The following is a 20,407-nucleotide window of genomic DNA, read 5'->3' as shown; positions in this document are numbered from 1 at the left end:
TTTCCGGCGACCTTCAGAGATGATCAGCAACGAGTCAGACTGACGAAATGAAGAGGTTCTGGCGAGATAAACATGAAATGCTCTAACTACGTCCAGGTTGTGGAGTGACTTCGAGAGGGTGAGAAGGAGCAGGACAAAAGGATGGCAGCACGATATCCTCATTGATGTGGAAAGAGGACACCACCTTCGGAAGAAATGAAGGAACGGGCTGAGGACGACCTTATCCTGATGGAGAACCAGGTAAGGGGAACAACATGATAATGCCGCCAGCTCAGACGGACTCTTCTGATGGACGTGATGGCAATCAAAAAGGTTACCTTCCATGAGAGAAGGGAAAACGAAATGTCCTGGATAGGCTCGAACGGCGCCTTTTGAAGAGCGCTAAGGACGAGGTTGAGATCCCACGGGTCTATCAGCGAATGAAGAGGGGGAGCCACGTGGGCGGTCCCTTGGAGAAAGGTCTTAACCTGCGACAAGGAAGCGAGCTCTCTTTGGAAGAGAATCGATAGGGCGGAGACCTGTCCCTTGAGGGTACTGAGAGACAGACCCGAATCCAAGCCGGATTGGAGAAAACCCAGTATGGACAAGGACATTGGAAAGACTTCCTTATCGCCGCACCAACGGAAAAAAGCCTTCCAGTACCGATGGTAAATGCGGGAAGAGGCTGGTTTCCTGGCTTTGATCATTGTCTGAGCCACCTGGTTGGACAAACCTGACTTAGTATTGCGGCCTCAATGGCCATGCCGTTAAATTCAGAGACCGAGAATTCTCGTGGTAAAGGGGGCCTTGCGAGAGAAAGTCTGGACGATCTGGAAGCCTCCAGGGAACGTCCACGAGCATGTTGACCAGCTCCGCATACCAAGGCCTTCTTGGCCAGTCTGGAACCACTAGAATCACCGGGACGCCTTCAGATTTTATCTTCTCGATTACTCTTGGGATCAAGGCAAGTGGTGGGAACAGGTAAGGAAGATGGAACTGGGACCACGGAATTACTAGGGCGTCGCAAGCGACGGCTAGAGGGTCCCTGGACCTGGACACGGAGCGCGGAACTTTGTGGTTCATCCGCGATGCCATGAGATCGACATCCGGAGAGCCCCAGCGCTGGCATATCTGATCGAAGACTGTGGGGTGAAGAGACCATTCGCCTGACGCTAGGCCTTGACGACTCAAAGTCGGCTGCCCAGTTTTCCACCCCTGGAATGTGAACGGCGGAGATTGCCGGGACGTAACGTTCTGCCCAGCGCAGTATCTTGGCCACTTCTGACATCATTTGGTTGCTGCGCGTGCCGCCCTGATGGTTTATGTACGCCACGGCCGTGGCGTTGTCCGACTGAATACGGATCGGCTTGCCGACGAGAAGAGGTTGCCAGTGAAGAAGGGTGAGGAAGATTGCCCTGATCTCGAGGAGATCGATAGGGAGAAGAACTTCCTGTGAATTCCAGCAGCCTTGGGCCGTTCTCTGATAGAAAACCGTTCCCCAACCTAGAAGACTGGCATCGGTGGTGATGACTTGCCAGTGAAGCGGAAGAAAGGACCTCCCTTGGAAGAGGACACAGGCATTGCCCACCAAGTCAGGGATTGCCTCACTTTGAGAGGGAGGAGAATGAGGCGGTCCAAGGACAACGTAGTCTTGTCCCAGGCTGATAGGAGGAACAGCTCGAGAGGGCGAATATGAAACTGTGCAAAGGGCACTGCTTCCAAGGAAGCCACCATCTTCCCCAGAACTTTCATGCAGAATCGAAGGGGAATGGGCGCTGGTCGTTTGAGGACTCGAATACCTTTGGACAGACGCAAATTTTTCCCTCGGCAGTAACACCCGGGCCAGATTCGTGTCGAATTCCATGCCTAGGAAGGTCAGACACCGAGTGGGACTGAGAATGGATTTTTCCTTGTTGACTAACCATCCGAGACGGCCGAGAGTATCCAGGGTTATCTGAAGACTTAGGAGACAGTCTTGACGGGACGAACCCTTGATCAAGAGATCGTCCAAATAAGGAATGATGAGAATCCCCTTGGATCGAAGGATGGCCATGACCGTCGCCATCACCTTTGTGAAAACTTGGGGAGCGGAGGCTAGGCCGAAGGGAAGAGCCGTGAACTGGTAGGGATTTTCCTGAATCGCAAAACGAAGATATTTCTGATGCTGCAATCAAACAGGGATGTGAAGATAGGCACCCGTATGTCCACAGAGCAGAGGAATTCTTCGGGTTCCATTGAGGCTATCACAGACCGAAGAGACTCCATTTTGAAGTGAAGAATCTTCACGTGACGATTGAGCAATTTGAGGTCCAGGATTGGCCGCAGAGAGCAGTCTTTCTTCGGGACTACGAAAAGATTTGAGTAGAACCCTGAAAATCGTTCGTTTGAGGGAACGGGAACAATCACTCCGGCTGAAAGAAGGGAAGATATGGCTTGAAAGAATCCTGGAATGTGGAACCGCTGTCTTGGAGGTCGAGACAGGAAAAAACGTCTGCTTGGCAGGGAAGCAAATTCGATCTTGTAACCGGACGCGATGATTTCCCTGACCCAAGCGTCGACCACCGACAGCCAAGTGGCCACGAAAAATGGAAAGTCTGCCTCCCACCCTGGAAAGACTTCCAGGTGGGGGGTAACCCGTCACTTGGAGGAGAACCTACCGGAACGGGCGCCTGAAGACCTAGAATATTGTCCTCTAGATCTCCAGCAGGGAGCGGGTTTGTAAGATGGTTTTTTTCTGCTCTCGCTCCCTAGAGGCGGAAGGCCTATCTTGCTGGGTAGATCTCTCTGTGGGCAAGAAGGGACGAAAGGACCTAAACGGCCGGAAACCCTTTCTGTTGAAAAAATGTTTTGGTAGAGACTGGGGGAGAGAGGTGCTTTTACCGCCAGTGGCATCAGAGATTATTTGATCCAGCTTGGCTCCAAAGAGCCTAGAACCATGGAAGGAAGGGCAGAAGGAGGACAACTGACCCGATGCCCACTCCTTTTTACAGCGCGCACAGGCATAATGTGTAGCGGTGGGCCTGAAACAGAGATCCCTTGAAGAATTGTGCACAAGTACACTGCGCTGAAAGGCCGCAGCAATAGAAAAGAACTGCAGAGGGGAGCTAATTATTTGCGTCAGAGCAGAGCCTACCGGAATTCAGGCGAGCAGCCAAAACGCCGTGGTGTCCCCCAAGCAGCGCAGGAAGAGAATGCTGGATGACGGTGAGGGGGGGGCGGAGCTTGGCGGCTGAGCCGCGATTGGTTAACAGCGTAAGGGGGGGCGCAGTACAGAGGGGGGCTGGCATATCAAAAAAGAAAGGAGCCCTGTGATGGGCTAATAAAAGCACGCTCAGAAAGGGAGGAGGGAGCACGCTAAGGACGCTGAATCGAAAGTGAAAAGGACACCGCAGCCCCGTGCCTGACAAATAGAGGAGGAATACCGCCGATATAAAGGTACCCTCAGCTCAGCTGATAGATTCGCTGCTGTACCTCCCACCCTGGAATCGTGTGAGCAGTCCTGTGTCCTCCTTTTGGAGAGAGAGGAGAGAACGAGCGGCTGTGTGGGCGCGCGGCAGGAAGGGGCGGGAGATTTGAACGCAGGTGACCTGTAGATGCTGCCGATGGATTCAATGCAGATAATGCGGGGATAGAGGGATCGTACAGGCACTTACCTGACGTCCCTGAAGAGGATGATTACAGGGGCTCACAAGAAGTAAGCCTCTGAGGGGGGGTCCTCTATTTCTGCATCCAGGAGAAGACGGCGTAACCCTTTGCGACCACCGTCTTCCTCTCAGCCCTGTCCCGAGAGAGGGGTGAGGAGGGGGATTTGGCAAGGACCAGCGTACTGAGAGGTGTGATGTGGGATATGCCACACCACTCGCCCAGCCGCTTGAAGTGGGAAAGCAGGGTGAAATTTACGCCGTTTCCGGACTTGAATCTGAAAAACAAAAGACAGAATTAAAAAGTTCTACTAGAAAACCTAAGGTTAAGTGCGGATCTAGGAAGATCCCAGTCCGCCTCCTACAGACACTAAGCACAAACTGAGGTGCCTAGTGCCTGTCGGTGGGTGTATACTGCCGGGGAGGAGCCAATTTTCTAGTTTTGCACAGTGTCAGCCTCCTAGCAGCAGCAGCATACACCCATGGTATTCTGTGTCCCCCAATAAGGCGATAAAGAAACAACGTTATCTGTGCCATTCACAGATGAAGATTACGTGCAGCAAGCCGAGGAGGGAGGGGGGGAAAGAGTAACTAAGCCACTCCCATCGGCACGGACAGCAGCGATTTACAAGGTGCGGGGTCCGGGGGGTTTTTCAAAAGCCCTAATAGAATCCTTATGGGACGCGCAATTGGGTGATATCTTTACATGATATCACGAAATATGGGTGACAGATTCCCTTTAAATCAGTCCATGGCCATCAAGTCCATATTTACCAGTTCTTTGACTGATCATCTTGATCAGCCCTGCATTGTCGGTCCTTATCTTTCCTCTTTTTAATTTCAACAACACCAAATACAGATTGCCACGAAATTCTTAAAAATTTTGTATCTCAAAAACAAGATTTTATGGCTAAACACACAAACCAATATTTCATTTGTCCAATGTGTGACCCGACAGCCTGGAAGCTATCAACATCCCTCAAATATTGTTCCTGCTCTCCAGGACCATGAACCAAGAGGTGCTTTCTTATTGCCAAATTCTACAAACCACCCCCCCCCCCCCCCCACCTTCCCTCCATACTTATCTCATCAGAATTACGGGGGACAAATACTCATGCAGATTTACTTTTAGTCCGCTATAGAGTCACTCATCCAGACAACTGAATTTCCATATTGTTCAACAAGATGGCAAAATATTAACCATTTTTTGGATCCAGTCTTAGGATTTCTGAGATCAAAGTGAATGGTGGAGAGAGCATCCATAGACCTCAGTAGGACTCAATCAGGTGCCAGTCGCTAATCTCTAGGCCTGCTAGCTTGTGGCTGCAATAGCAAGAAAATGCAACACTGTTCTGCAGTCAAATTGGTTCAAAGATGAAAACAGTAAAGCCTAATTTTGTGGTGCTGAAAATGAGAAAGAAGCTTACATTTGTTGATTGGCTCTAATGTTTAAGATCTAGAGGACATTGAAATTACTTAAGACACCTTTCATGCAGGCTTATTTTTTCTATAAGTATTATTTCATCATTATTGCATTGCAAGTAGATAGTCTATTACATCATCTATTTAGACTATTGAGCCTTCAGCCTTCTATCTTAGGGTGACCAATGAGAAAGAAAAAAAAAAAAAAAAAAAAAAAAAACACACAACAAAAGCCAACACAGCTCAATGGACGTAATCCTAATTTCTGTTGCATCACCAACTTTTATAAATGCGCTCTGTGTAAGGTATACAGTTTTAGAATTTCTTAGCAAGAACCCTAGCTGGGGTCTTTCACCCCATGTGACAATTACGTTCCTATCCCCGTCTTGCCCTAAACACGGCCCTGGCTAGTATGAGGGGCAGTAAGAACGCTAGTCCTGCTGTATAATAAATACCGAAAGGGAAACAAATCAGCAATCATTTAACATGCCCCCAGACTATAATGGTATATAAAAAGGGAAAGGAAGAGAGACGACAAACAAAAAAAAAAGGGAGAAAAGTAACAAAGGAACACACCAGACAAACTTCCAAACCTCAATCTCTAGAGACTCGTCCATCCAAAGCTCACAGGTGAAAACCAATTCCAAGATAAAGCAAGCAGTTACCGGCAACAACCCAAGCCAAGAGGTGAGTACTTGTACCAGAGGGGAGTGGGGACAATCAGAAGACATAACTCAGAAAGGAAAGCTTTAGGAGACCAGCAGGAAAGCAAAGCAGATCCAACCAGTGCAGGCATGCATGTAGCCAATTGCTGCCATCTTCTGCCCCCCGACAGAGGAGGGAGACCACTCTTTGTGGACACCTCCAACCTGTATTTTGGCTGCAGAATAGGAGATCAGGACAAGAGTTGGACTCCACACATACGCTGCAAAAGAGTGGTTGCATGGGAAGATGCCTCCCCACTAGGAGAAAAAAAAAAAAAAAAAGTGTCAAGGGAGAAGTGGACTTTACAGCAACACTCCATCTGCAATTCGCCATGTACAACATACTGAAGAACAGCCGATGCCAAAAGCACTTTCCGTCAAGTGAGGGGGAGAAAAAAAAAAAAAAAAAAAAAGCGCTTGGCATCATGAAGCACTTTCTTCTCACGACCCAGACTTCCTGTCAGCAACCTTAACTGAACCACACCTTATAACACAAAGTGAACTGAACAATCTTGTTAGAGATTTGATTCTGCCCAAGAATAAAGGCCCCGTCACACAGAGATCGCTGATTTTGTGACGCAACAGTGACCTCAGCAGCGATCTCGCTGTGTGTGACATGCATCAGTGACCGGCCCCCCCGCCGGGTATCGCTGATCATATAGGAGTGTCCTGGGCCATTTTTTGATCATTGGTCTCCCGCTGGCCAGCGTGCATCACTGCGTGTGGCAGCGGGAGACCAACGATCAGCAAGCTTCCAGCATTGTAAGCAGACAGTGGGAGCTGGTATCAAAGGTAAATATCGGGTAACTAAGCACGCGCGTCCCTTAGTTACCCACTGTGTACCTTGGATACCTGCGTGCTCGCGATGGGAGCTGGTATCCAAGGTAAACAGCGGGTAACTAAGTGATGCGTGCTTAATTAGCCGATATTTACCTTGGATACCAGCGTCCTCGCTGGTCCCGATCGTTGGTGAGTCTGCCTGTTTGACAGCTCACCAGCGATCATGTAGCGAGGCACCAGCGATCCTGACAAGGTCGTATCGTTGTCGGGATCGCTGGTGCATCGTTTATTGTGACAGCACCCTAAGGCTGAGCTCTTAAGTTCCAGGCTACAGTAGTGGAATCTCCTAGCAGGGGATGTTCGGAATTCTTTGTTCCGCAATCGTGATAAAGATCTTGTCCAATACTTCTTCATGGATGGCGATCTTGTGGCATGCAGCAAAATCAACAGTTTAATGGAAGCTCGGAAGATAAGCTATAATCCAGAGTAATGGAGGCTCTTCATGGATTCATCCAAAACAAGCCTAAAACCAGTCTTGCTGCATAGTGGCAATGTGCAACCTTCAATTCCAGTTAGTTATGCCGTCCACATGAAAGAAACCTATGGCAACATTAAACAGCCGTTTTGGTGCCTGAACTATGGCCAACATTTGTGGCCCCTCTGTGGTGACTTAAAGGTGGTTTTCTTCTTACTTGGTCTCCCAGGAAAGATACACAAAGTACTGCTGGTTTCTGTATGAGTGGGGAAGTCGGGCAAGAGAATATCACTAAATAAAAGAATCTGGCCTTTCTCCGACATTCACTTCAGCCAGGGACTAAAGGGCATGTCACACTAAAAGATATCGCTAGCAATATCGCTATAACTGGTGACGTTATAGCGATATTGCTAGCGATATCTCTGTGTCTGATACTTACCTACGACCGGCTCCCCCGCTGGTTATCGCTGATCGCGCGAGAACGTCCAGGACTGTTTCTCGTCGTCAGCTTCCTGCGGCGCTTCGTGCTGTGAGGACGAGCGATGCGTGGAGCCGGGCGGGAGGACGCAGGATCGCCTGGTGTGACAGGTAAGTAGCGATCCCCGTCCCCAGCGATGTCGCTAGTGAGATCTGCCTATGTGGCAGCTCACTAGCGACCACTTAGCGATGTACCAGTGATCCTGACCGCGTCATGTCACTGGTCGGGATCGCTGGTACATCGCTAAGTGTGACAGTACCTTAAAAGTGTCCAGCTTTCAGCACTTGTTGACCCACAGAAGATTTGTTTTCACCATTTCATAAGCATTAAAACATCTCACTGATAAGTTTCCAAGGTGGAATGAAGCAAAGAAAGAAGTCTTTATTTTACGTTAGATTTGGAAGTTTTTCCCCTTTTGCAGGTCTGGAAAAAGCATGGGAAGCATTTGCATTAACTAATTTTTTGGAAAATTCATGAGCGGATAACTATGAGGAGTTGGTGAAAAATCTCCTCAAAACATAAAAGGATCTTGGCTGTAACAGGTCTTTAAATATTAATTTCTTACATTCGCATCTAGACTTTATTTCATCAAGCTGCAGAGCTGTGAGTGACGAGCACAGTGAAAGATTTTACCAGGATATTGCAGATATGGAGAAAAGATTAAGGAAAATGTAATCCATCAATGCTTGCAGATTACCGTTGGATAATTATAAGAGATGATCCGATGCAGGAGTACAAAAGACAAGCAAAAGAGTTGTCACTGAATGAGGACCACATTTTTTAGTGTAATTTCTGTAATGGTTTTTAATTCGCAATAATGTTTAGATACGTTTTAGTTATTTGAATGCTAAATCCATGCAAAGTGTGAGAAAATTGGCATATCAAAATATTCTGCATCTTTACATTTGCAAAAAAAATGTTTCAAAGTACTGAAACGTATATATTAGGCTAGTTTCACAATAGCGTTTCTGCCGTCTGCGCACGTCCGCCGATAAGCCCCGCCCCCTCCTGACATCACTGCCTATTATCGCACATAGAGGGTGCGCAGATCGCATTCCGCCATTATAGGGTGCGCTAGTAGGATTTTTGAGTGTGCTGAGCACTTTTGTAGGTGCGCCAAACGCAGCATGTTGCATTTTGGCGTACTCGGCGCACCTTCAAAAGTGTGCAGCGCACTCAAAGATCCTACTAGCGCACCCTATATTGAAGATAGGGTGCACAGATCGCATGCGGCCATGTGCGATAATAGGCGGTGATGTCAGGAGAGGGCGCGGCAGGGGGCAGGGCATATCGGCGGCAGAAAACGCTAGTGTGAAACTAGCCTTATACAGGTATTTCTCACAAAATTAAAACAAGTGAAACTCATTATATAGAGTCATTACACACACAGTGATCTATTTCACGTGTTTATTTCAGTTAATGTTGATTATGGCTTACAGCCAATGAAATCTCAAAAGTCATTATCTCAGTAAATTAGAATACTTTATAACAGCTTGAAAAATTTTAGAATCTGAAATGTTGGCCTACTGAAGTGTATGTTCAGTAAATGCACTCAATACTTGGTCGGGCTCCTTTTGCATCAATTACTGCATCAATGCGACGTGGTATGGAGGCGATCAGCCTGTGGCACTGCTGAGGTGTTTTGGAAGGCCAGGTTTCTTTGATAGCAGCCTTCAGCTCATCTGCATTGTTGTGTCTGGTGTCTCTTCATCTTCCTCTTGACAATACCCCATAGATTCACTATGGGGTTAAGGTCAAGTGAGTCTGCTGGCCAATCAAGCACAGTCAGTGTTGTTTCTAAACCAGGTATTAGTACTTTTGGCGGTGTGGACAGGTGTCAGGTCCTGCTGGAGAATGAAATTTCCATCTACAAAAAGCTTGTCGGCAGAAGTGCTCTAAAATTTCCTGGTAGACGGCTGCGCTGACTTTGGTCCTACACCATCAGATGACATGGCTCTCCAAACCATCATTGATTGTGAAAACTTCACACTAGACCTCAAGCTGCTTGGATTGTGGCCTCTCCATTCTTCCTCCAGGCTCTGGGACCCTGACTTCCAAATGAAATGTAAAATTTACTTTCATCTGAAAACACCTTGGACCACTGAGCAACAGTCCAGTTAAGATGCTTCTGGCACTGTCTATTGGTCATGAGTGGCTTGACACAAGGAATGCGACACTTGTATCCAGGACATGGGCTACATCTGTATGGTGGCTCTTGAAGCAATGACTCCAGCAGCAGTCCACTCCTTGTGAATCTCCCCCAGATTTTTGAATGGCCTTTTCTTAACAATCCTTTCAAGGCTGCGGTTACCCCGGTTGCTTGTGCACCTTTTTCTACCACACTTTCTTTCCACTCAACTTTTTAATAATATGCTTCGATACAGCACTCTGAACAACCGGCTTCTTTCGCAATGACCTTTAGGTGGCTTACCCTCTTTGTGGAGTGAGAAAATGACTGCCTTCTGGACATCTATCAAGTCAGCAAGCTTCCCCATGATTGTGAAGGCTACTGAAACAGACTCTAAGGGACCTTTTTAAATGCTAGGAAGCCTTTGCAGGTCTTTTTTTGCTATTTATTCTAATTTACTGAGATAATGACTTTTGGGTTTTAATTGGCTGTAAGCCATAATCACCAACATTAACAGAAATAAACACTCTGTTTGTATTAACTATATAATATTTAAGTTTCACTTTTTGTATTGAAGAACTGAAATAAACTTTGAGGATATTCTAAAGGGGGTTTCACATTGTGACGCAACAGCGATATCACTAGCGATCTCGCTAAGTGTGAAATGTAGCGGCGACCGGACCCCCCATTGGCTATCGCTGATCGAGCTAGAATGAGCAGGTCCATTTTTCCATCATTGGCGTCCCGCTGGCCAGCACTCATCGCTGTGTTTGAAGCTTAAAAACGATGAGCAACGTAGTTAGCGACGCAGAGCTCAGCGATACAGGTCTGAATCGGTTACAATTAAGTTGTGTGAAAGGTACTCAACGACCAACGAGGTCGTTATGCAGATCGCTGATCTGTCTTGCGTCGTTGAGGAGATTGTACTGTTTGAGAGCTATCTAGCGATCATGTAACGACGCACCAGCGATCTTTGCCAGGTCGGATCGTTATCGCTGGTGCGTCGCTATGTGTTAAGGGGCCTTAATTTTGTGTGAAGAACCTTTATGTAGCAGTAAATCGAAATCTGATATAATAGAAACAAGAGCCAACTAAAAAACGTTCGTTGTCAGATTTGAAATCAGGTCAAAATCATTAAGAATTACCTCACTTCAACTCAACATGACAACTTTTGAAAATATGTGGAACAGTAAACAATGCATAGTCTTTGCTCCGTCACTGCACCCACCATCATTAAAATCTGCTTTGTAGGAACACTTCCAGACAAATATCAGTCTCTACCACAGTCCACCATGTTCTTCATACAAAGCACAACTTAAATGTGTCTTTTCTAAACACATTTGGCTCATTTACCAGCATCTATTTAGATCCAAAGGACCCCTCTAGGCAACTGCCAAACAGGTTGACGGAATAATGCCTGCATATGTGGCCCATTAGGAAATCAACCAACAAAAGGTCTCCCACTTAGGACCCCCCACTCTTATGAGCAACAGAGGGTTTATTACACAGACAAAAACTCAGAGGCGGCAACTGCCCCATTGCTGGCAAAAGCAGCCATTTACTGGCAGGCCTGTGGAGTTGGTAAGCCAAACCTCCGACTCCTCGATTTCCATGACAGACTTCACTAAAATGGGCTCCACCTCCAAGTCCACAGCCCTATTTACTGGGTACTTTAGTCAACCCTTAAATTACACCTCAATCACAATACCAGTCACACACGTGCGATTCTCTTTCCTATCCATCTCCTCTTGAGGACATCGAATGAGGAGTCTCACCTTCTACTGTACAGCAAGTGGCCATCCATAGGAATTCAAGGTTTTCTTTTGCGTTATGAAAAGCACACGGAGGCTGTATGATAATAAAATCCAAGTGACAGAAGCGATGGGGCGGTAAAATAGGGATTTTTGTGTACTCCCCATAAATCCTTTTCTCAGAGCCAATCATTGGGGGACACAGACAGTGGGTGTTATGCTGCTGGCCACTAAGAGGACACTAAGTAAACCAGACAAAAAAAAAAAAAAAAAAAAGTTAGCGCCTCCCCTGCAGTATACACCCTCTCACTGGCTGAGATTTCTCCAGTTTGGTGAAAAAAGCAGTAGGAGAATAAAACAGTCAACAATAACCATAATTGTCAAAACCTAAGAATGCTACAGTGAGCCAATAGGCTAAACAGGGTAGATGCTATGTCCCCCAATGATTGGCTTGGAGAAAAGGATTTTACGGTGAGCACACAAAACTCCCTATTTCTCCTAAGCCTCATTGGGGGACAAAGACAGTGGGATGTCCTAAAGCAGTCCCTGGGTGGGGAGCATACGTCTGCTAATACCCCATGTAACACTGAGGTACTGCCGATTGCAGGCTGCATCTGCCGAGAGCTGCATCCGCAGAGGCCTGAGAATGAATTTGGTAACGTCTTGTAAAAGTATGCAGACTGGACCAAGTCGCAGCCTTGCAGACCTGTTCTGCCGACGCCTGGTGCCGAATGGCCCACGAGGCGCCCACTTAGCGGGTAGAGTGCGCCTTAATCCCTGCTGGGACAGGCACGTTCCTGACACGGTAGGATTCCTGAATCGCCAAGCGAATCCACCTGGCTCTCTGGAAGCATGAACAGAGCATCTGACTTGCGGAAGGGAGCCGTCCGCGAGTTGTACCATCTCAGAGCCCTAACCACATCCAGGGTGTGGAGGGCCTTCTCAAAGCGATGGACTGGCGCTGGACAAGAGGAAGGCAAAACAATTTCCTCATTGAGATGGAAAGAGGAGACGACCTTGGACAGGAAGGACGGAGACATCCTGAGAACTACCTTGTCCTGATGAAAAATTCAGTAACGGAGAACGGCAGGACAGGGCTGCCAATTCCGAAACTCGTCTGATTGATGTAATTGCCACTAGAAAGACCACCTTCCAAGAGAGAGGACGGTCAGTGACACGTCCTGCAGTGGTTCAAAAGGAGCCTCCTGTAAGACCCCGAGAACCAGGTTAAGGTCCCATGATTCCAATGGCCTTCTATAAGGAGGCACCACATAGGAAACTCCCTGAATGAACATCTTGACCTGAAGTCTGGTGGCAATTTTGCATTGGAAAAGCACTGACAAGGCCAAAATTTGGCCCATGAGTGAGCTAAGCGCGACGCCTGATTTTAATCCGGATTGAAGGAATTCCAATATGGCCGGAATGGAAAACACCAGAGGTGATCAACCATGATCCAAGCACCACGAAAAGAAGGTTTTCCAGGGGCAGTGATAGATGCGCATGGAAATAGGCTTCCTAGCACTAATCATGGTGGAGATCACATCGGGAGAGAAAACAGCCTATGCTAAAATCCAGGAATCAACGGCCACGTCATCAAAGACAGGGCCCTGGAGTTCTGGTGGTAAATCGGGCCTTGTGAGAGTAGATCCATACGATCTGGAAGACGCCAGGGGACGTCAGCGACTAGTTGTATTAGTTCGCATACCATGCTCGGCCAATCTGGCATGACTAGGATCACTGGCACTCCCTCCGCTCTTCTTGATGACCCTCGGACGCAAGGAAGGGGGGGGGGGGAAAGAGATGTACAGGAGCCGGTGCCATGGCAGAACTAGGGCGTCCGTTCCGATGACGCAACAAACCGAGGAACATGAGATCCACATCCGGAGTCCCCCAACGATGACAAATCTGTTGAAAGACTTCCGAATGAAGAGAACACTCTCCCAAGTCAATGCCTTGGCGACTGAGAAAATCTGCCGCCCAGTTTTCTACGCCCGGTATGTGGATTGCTGAGATGGGTGAATGGTTGGTCTCGGCACAATGGAGGATGAGAAGAGAAGAAAAAGAACCACTGCAAATAGCGCACACTGAACCAGTACAAAAACAATGTTTTATTGATGCAGCAATACAATTAAAAACATAATAAAAACATATGCAGCATCCCACAATATATAACAGTGAAGTATGGCATATCACAATTATAGATTATGCTGTAATAACCTGTATATCAACCATGTGGTCCAACCTCACTGCAATTAATCACAACAACCACCCCATAAACCTGCTCATGGAGACCAAGGGCCCTAATATTGCACAATCGCTGCATGAAATAATTCCATGCATGTGTCCCTAAATATTCACTGGTTAGGGCACACAGGCCATAATAAGCCAACAGCAATATGGCCAATGCCCACAATCCAATATTCAATTGTACCACACAAAAATTACTCCAGAGCAACCAATAATAAGGTCGCAGTGAAAATACAGCTATAACCAAGTGGGTGCTACACCCAGGATCATACGCCACGCGTATCGCCGCAACCCATGCGGCTTCATCAGGGGAAGTACACTGATCATGATCCAACAGCCTTATATACCTTACTAAGACTCAAATGACCCGCACATGCACCACAGGTGAACTGCCCCCATCCAAAAGTTCCAATCACTACAAAAAGACCGGCGTCCCGGTCACTGAAGGAACATGGCCGCCGCGCATGCGCAATGAGCTGTGTGAGGAGTGTTGATAAAACAGGGGAGAAAGAAAAAAAAAAAAAAAAAAAAAAAAAAAAAGGAGGATGTGACTCACTTTGTGCATGGCTATACTGCTCCGGGTACCTCCCTGGCAGTTGATATACATTACAGCTGTGGCGTTGTCGGATTGGATCCTGATGGGGTGACCTGCGAGGAGATGGTGGAAACTCCGTAGAGCTAATCTGATCGTTCGTATCTCCAAAATGTTGATGGGGAGACGTGACTCTCGGGTTGACCAACAACCCTGTGCCGTGTGGTGATGAAAGGCCACACACCCCAGCCGAGAAGACTTGCGTCAGTGGTTACTACCAACCATCTTACTGGGAGAAAAGACCTCCCTTGATTCAGGGAGGATCTCAGTGTCCACCACCTGAGGGCTTGCCTGACCCACAGGGACAGAAGGATCCGACGGTCCAGGGAGAACGGGTTATTGTCCCAAGCTAACAGCAACGCATGTTGCAAGGGACGAAGATGGAACTGCTTCCATCGCAGCCACCATCTTTCCGAGAACCCTCATGCTGAAACAAATGGCGTGAGAAACTGGACGGGAAAAAGTCCGTGCTGCCTGCTGTAAGGCTTGGAGTCTTTTCTGGAGGAAGAATGACCAACCCACGGGAAGTGTCCAAGATCATTCCTAAAAAGGAAATCTGCTGAGCCGGTTTTGGGAAAGACTTTTCGAAGTTTATCTTTCACCCCAGGTGAGAGTGTATTTACTGTTATATTCACGGATTCCTCGCAGGCTGGAAGGGACGGACCCTTGATGAGCAGGTTGTCCAGATAAGATAACACCACTACTCCCCGAGAGTGGAGAATGGCCATGACAGCCGCCATGACCTTGGTAAAGACCCTGGGGGCGGTGACTAGTCCAAAGGGCAAGGCAACGAACTGGAAGTGTTCCTCGTGAATTGCAAAACGCAGGAACTGCTGGTGGGACGGGCAGATTGGAATGTGAAGGTAAGAGTCCTTGATGTCGTTGGATTCTAGGAACTCTCCTTTTTCCATGGAAGAGACAACTGATCGGAGAGATTCCATTCGGAATCGCCGTACCTTGACAAACTGATTTAACAGTTTGAGATCCAGAATGGGTCGCATAGTCCCATCCTTTTTTGGAACCATAAAAAGGTTTGAATAAAATCCCCTGAACCTTTTGTGATGAGGGACCGGAATGATGACACCGTTCCTTAGCAGAGCCTGAACAGCCCGAAGGAAGGCTCTTTTCTTTTTCTTGGGGGGAGAGGAAAGGAAAAACAGAGTTGGAGGGGGAGAAGAAAATGCTATCTTGTACCTGGAGGACACCAGCTCCCTGATCAACTTGTCATGAACGACCACGAGCCAGGTGTGGCTGAAGGAAAGTAGGCGACCGACTACTTTGTGTCCGCCGGATACCGCCACAAGTCATTGAGTAGATCTATGAGATCTGGCTCCCCTAGATCCAGAAGCCCTAGGCCTGGGTTTCCAAGAGCGGTTAGGTCTGTATGAGACCTGGGAGCATATGTCTCCGCACGGGGACGGACCTGAACCAGAAGAGAAGGTAGAGGACCAACCAGAAAACGCGTCGGCTGTTGGTTGCGAAACGGCCGACCAGCCTTTTGTTGAGGAAGTAATTTACTTTTCCCCCGGTAGTATCAAAAATGAGCTGGTCCAGTTTCTCTCCAAAAAGACGACCCGTCTGAAAGGGGAGAGAAGTCAACGATCTTTTAGATGTGGCATCCGCCCGCCAGTCACGGAGCCATAGGGCTCTTCTAATGGAGATCGCATTAGCAGCAGTTTGAGCAGCGCAATTGGCGGCATCAAAAGAAGCGTCTACTACAAAGTCCGCTGAATTATCTGCCTGGCGACCCTGGTTGCCTCCGGAGGAAGATTACTTCCTTCCAGGGCACCAATCAAGACTTCTGCCCAAGCGGCCATTGCCTTAGTGACCCAAATTGTCACGAAAGATGGAAAAAGTGCTGATCCTGAAGCTTCAAAAACTGAACAGGCAAGGTAGTCAATTTGACGATCGGAGGGGTTTCTGACTGAGGAACCCTCAGAAACTGATAGGAGCGTTTTAGAAGCAAGGCGCGATACAGGAGGGTCCACCGGAGGGGACAGTAACCAATCCTTCATTAGGTCTGGAGCAAAAAGGGTATTTAGCCTGAGTAGACTTTTGCCCTCTGAAACGCTTATGCGGACGATCCCTATATTTCTGGACAATTTCCTTAAACTCCGGATGGCTGGTAAATAACCTGCGCACACACTTGTTTTTCTTAAATGAGCTAGGGTGTGCTGGAGCGGGAATATTTTCCTCATCCAACCTCAGAATCCTGTTGACTGATTCTATAAGAGAATCAAGCGACTCTTAATCAGTTGGGGGATTCTGAGGGGCTGACGTGCCAGATTCGAATTCAGAGTCGTGCTCGCTGTGAACCTCAGGAGAGCGAGAGAAAGGAGTCGCCAATGCTGAGGCGCGAACGGGACTAGGGGACGCACCATGGGTCCGCTTTCTAGAGACCTGACCATCCCGTGATAGAGTACGGCCTCTGCTGGTGGACTGTTCCCGGCCGACGCCAGAGCCCTCCTCGGGAAGTAAGGACGCTTTCTGTCTGACTTAAAGAGTCCTCCTGGAGGGAGAATATAGCCTGTGTAAGAGACTCCACCAACCGTGACAGAGACGCAACTCACGCAGGGGTATTAAACACAGGAGGCCCGTCAGCAGCGTCGTTGGCGAGGGGCTTTTGAGCGCAGGCCAGGTCGCAGACCGTGCATAACGGATTAAGTCTGTGCACTGGGTAAGGTAGACTTGCAAGTGGTATACATGGTAAAAAACAAAAAAAAACAAAAAAAAACAAAAAAACACAACTGCTTCTTAGCAGCCCGTTTAGCCTCCTTAGATTGAGACATAGCGCTCCTGAAAGGGTTAACGGCAGAGTCTGTATGCAGCTGCAGGGAATGTGCCAGGAAGGGGTTAAGCTTTAATCTGAGGGTAGATGCAGCTTAGGCCGGTTTCACATTTGCGCTTTTGAGCGCAGCGACGGCCTGCGCACGGCCGCTGCTAAGCCCCGACCCTGCCGCGCCTCCGCCGGTAGCTCCGCCTACCGGCGCATGACACTGCATGCGTCCCCTATCTTTATCACTGGGGGCACAGGCTGTGCGCAGTATGCGTTTGGCGGCGCATGCGCCCTTTTGACAGTGCGCCGAGCGCAACCAAACTGCAGCAGGTTGCGTTTGGCGCAGGTAGGTGCAGCGTCATGCGCTGGTAGGCGGAGCTACTGGCGGAGGCGCGACAGGGGGCGGGGCTTAGCGGCGGCTGTGCGCAGGCCGTCGCTACGCTCAAAAGTGAAACCGGCCTTACCCACGGTCCTGTGCTGTGTGCCCCTGGGAGGAATAGCGGTGGCCCTGTGGTGTCACCTGGTATCCTGCAGAGTGCCCACCTCACAGCTCGGGTCCAGAGCAGGCTGAGGTAAAAGACATGGCCCCCAAGATTAGAATTGCGCGTCTCGTAAGGAATGAGAGGCGCCAAGTGGAGGGGGGGGCGCTATTCAAGTTGCGGCCTAGTAGGCCAGAAAAACCAGGGACTAAATTTTTTGCCTACCCGAGCGCCAAGAGCAGGGGGGGCGTGATGGGGCGCTGGTGCACCGACGCTGACGTTAAGTCAGCGCTTCTCCCGGGAACCAGGACACGACCCATACCTCCACTCCAGTGCTCTGCAAGACGCGCTGTCCAGGGCCATCCATGCAGATCTTCTCATCCTCCTGGGCTGATGTAGCAGAGCTGGAGGAGTTCTTAAAGGGGTATGCTCAATCGATCCTCCCTATGGCAGGGGGATGGAGAGCTATGGGGCTGATTCAGGGCATTCGTAAGCGCTGTTCCAGTCTTCTCCATTGCAGTCCATGCGCTTGCCCTCGTATACGTGGATTACTGGGACCGTAAAGATCATCACCAGAGGAATCAGCCCCAATCGTCGCAGGAAAGTGTACGCGGAGGTCTACTCCGCGTGCTTGCCTGTTGGTTCAGGGGAGAGCGGGCCGTAGAAAGGAACCATCGCCTCCTTCACTAAAAAAAAAAAAAAAAAAAAAATATTTACAGAAAAATCAGAAGTAAAATAAAAACGGTGGGGTCTGAAACCAGACCCAAGTGCTTCCTATAGACACCAAGCAAGAACTGGAGAAATCTCAGCCAGCGAGAGGGTGTATCCTGCAGGGGAGGAGCGAACTTATTTTCTGGTTTACTAAGTGTCCTCCTAGTGGCCAGCGCACCCACTGTGTGTCCCCCAATGAGGCGTAGGAGAAAGCACATTAAAAAGTACATGAGGATCTCAGTATAAGGAAATGAATAGTACACGAGGTTCTGCAGACATGGAAACAAAGAGGAGACAAAGTACATGGTGTAGAAGTCAAGAACAAAGATTTTAGAGGGAGGCTCAAAAGTACATCAGGATCTCAGCACGGGGCCAGAAAAGCAAATCTAGCAGAACCATAATGACTCCTGCTGGGAAATACTCAGCTGTAAGACAATGGACGTTGCCACAAGCACCACATTGTCAAAGATCCAAGGCAAACAAATAACAATCCAGCACCAAAGTGGTAGCAAAACGCAACCAAAAATAGGAAAATACTCAGAGAACCAAGTTGTCAAGGAAGAGTAATCCTGCTGGCACACCAGCTTCGTAGGTCACATACGTTCAGGACCGGAGAAACTTCTCCGTAAAATCACTTGGCAATTCAAGAATCGAATCCTGTAGGTAAAGTCTATGCAATCCAATCCTCTGGGTAAACTCCTCCAAGGAGGACAATTTCCTACCGATGATGACAGGATCCTACAGACAGCACTGCGGTTCAGTAGTCAACACGGGGTATTTTGGGGTTCATATTGCACCAGGAGCAACTTGTGCATGGGTGTTTCCATCCCTGACTTTCCAGAGTTTAGTTGCACACTCATAGTTCTAATAAAATAGCTTGGTATGAAACTGGCAGATGGAACTGAAATGTAGATTCTGACAGACTGATGTGAATGGCAGCGACTTCTGTAATGTGCAGCAGAATATGTTGGCACTACATACAAGAAGAAAAGTACTCCAAAATTCCATTCTTGGCCCTCTGCATCACATCTACATTTAAGAGAAACAGACATTATCTGTGCACTTAATCCCGTCAATCATTCGAGAAATTACTTTTTGATGTTCCTTCGCTGCAGTCTAAATTGAGGACTCAGGTGAATGTAAAAGTACTGGGTCCTGATACTCAAAGAAAAACAAATAAAAAATGTTTAAGAGCGCGTGTGTATACACACAAAAAGTACAATTTTGGTCAATGAGTATGAAAAGAAAAAAAAAAAAAAAATTTCTACCAAACGCGAGAGGTATTTGGTCGCAGCATTTAGACTGGTATTTTTTCCGCTTCGATTTGTTATTTGGGCCTTATTAGAATGCGCTTCAAGGACTAATGTGCTAGGAGGGCAAGGGCACCTGGAACAACGATGACCAACAAATGTAAATCCAGGCTGTGATAATTCCAGCGTCCTCGCCCGATACTTACTAACGAGCTTGTTGAGCAGCAGGTATGGATACTTCAGTATTTCCAGCAGCGGGACCCGTACGCAGCTCTCAAAGTTGGGGCCGGTGTACCCAAAAAGTTGCTTCTCTCCATCATCCTCCACTAGAAACAGCTCGTCGTCCTCGTCTATCTCCTCGCGCATGGACTTCTCCAGCTGAGCGGTGATCCGCGACGTCTCCATTTTCCATAAAGCCTGAGGGGACGAAAACAAGGAGTGAGAATCTACAGAAGAAATTATTACACGGTGGGGGATGTATATTGAGGGTCAGCATTCACCTTGTGAAGCTGTGGTGCCTCCTCCCGGACGCGGTGGTACTCCACCACACACTCCATGCAATAGGAGAGGTCATCGTCGGCTCCAGTGAGGTCGTCGCTCCGCAGTTCCTTGGCGGCATAGCTCTTCAGCAGCTCTGCAGCGACAGAACCCCCCGGCGTGCACCAGCGGCACGTGCTCATTATCCTGCGGGTCAGAGGATAAGGACAGTAAGTAACACTGTGATAAGGGGCGCCAGCGCTGGCGCATTTTGTACTTCGATTCCCAGCAGCCCAGAGGCCACCACAGACCAGTACTACCAGTCAGCATTGGGAATGCATGCCAAGCCCTGCAGCCGTCACATGCAGCTGCAGGACAAAAGCCGACCATATACCGACACTGGACAGAACTGTCACCATGACAATCCAGAGAGAGACACGCCTCTGAGGGGCAGCGCAGGTGGACACAGCCAATAGGTAGCAGTCATGGCATCCATTACAGGCATGAAGCACCATAC

At 48.4% G+C, this 20,407-nt stretch overlaps 1 protein-coding gene across 3 annotated transcripts in view; it reads right to left on the bottom strand.

The window, feature by feature from the left end:
* Nucleotides 1-20,407, bottom strand: part of SETX (senataxin) — a 40,702-nt gene that overhangs the window by 20,044 nt on the left and 251 nt on the right. For all 3 annotated transcript variants that reach the window (XM_073555971.1, XM_073555970.1, XM_073555972.1), the window contains exons 2-3: nt 19,914-20,097; nt 19,620-19,830 (exon numbers count right to left, since the gene is read on the bottom strand). In XM_073555971.1, coding sequence (XP_073412072.1) covers nt 19,620-19,830; nt 19,914-20,093 — 391 coding nt within the window. In that variant the 5' untranslated portion in view covers nt 20,094-20,097. The remainder of the gene's footprint in view (nt 1-19,619; nt 19,831-19,913; nt 20,098-20,407) is intronic.

Source organism: Dendrobates tinctorius, unplaced genomic scaffold (assembly GCF_039654945.1).
Source record: "Dendrobates tinctorius isolate UK_male_01 unplaced genomic scaffold, ASM3965494v1 ptg000231l, whole genome shotgun sequence".
In the NCBI taxonomy this organism is placed as follows: domain Eukaryota; kingdom Metazoa; phylum Chordata; class Amphibia; order Anura; family Dendrobatidae; genus Dendrobates; species Dendrobates tinctorius.
This window is presented reverse-complemented; position numbering and strand designations above follow the sequence as displayed.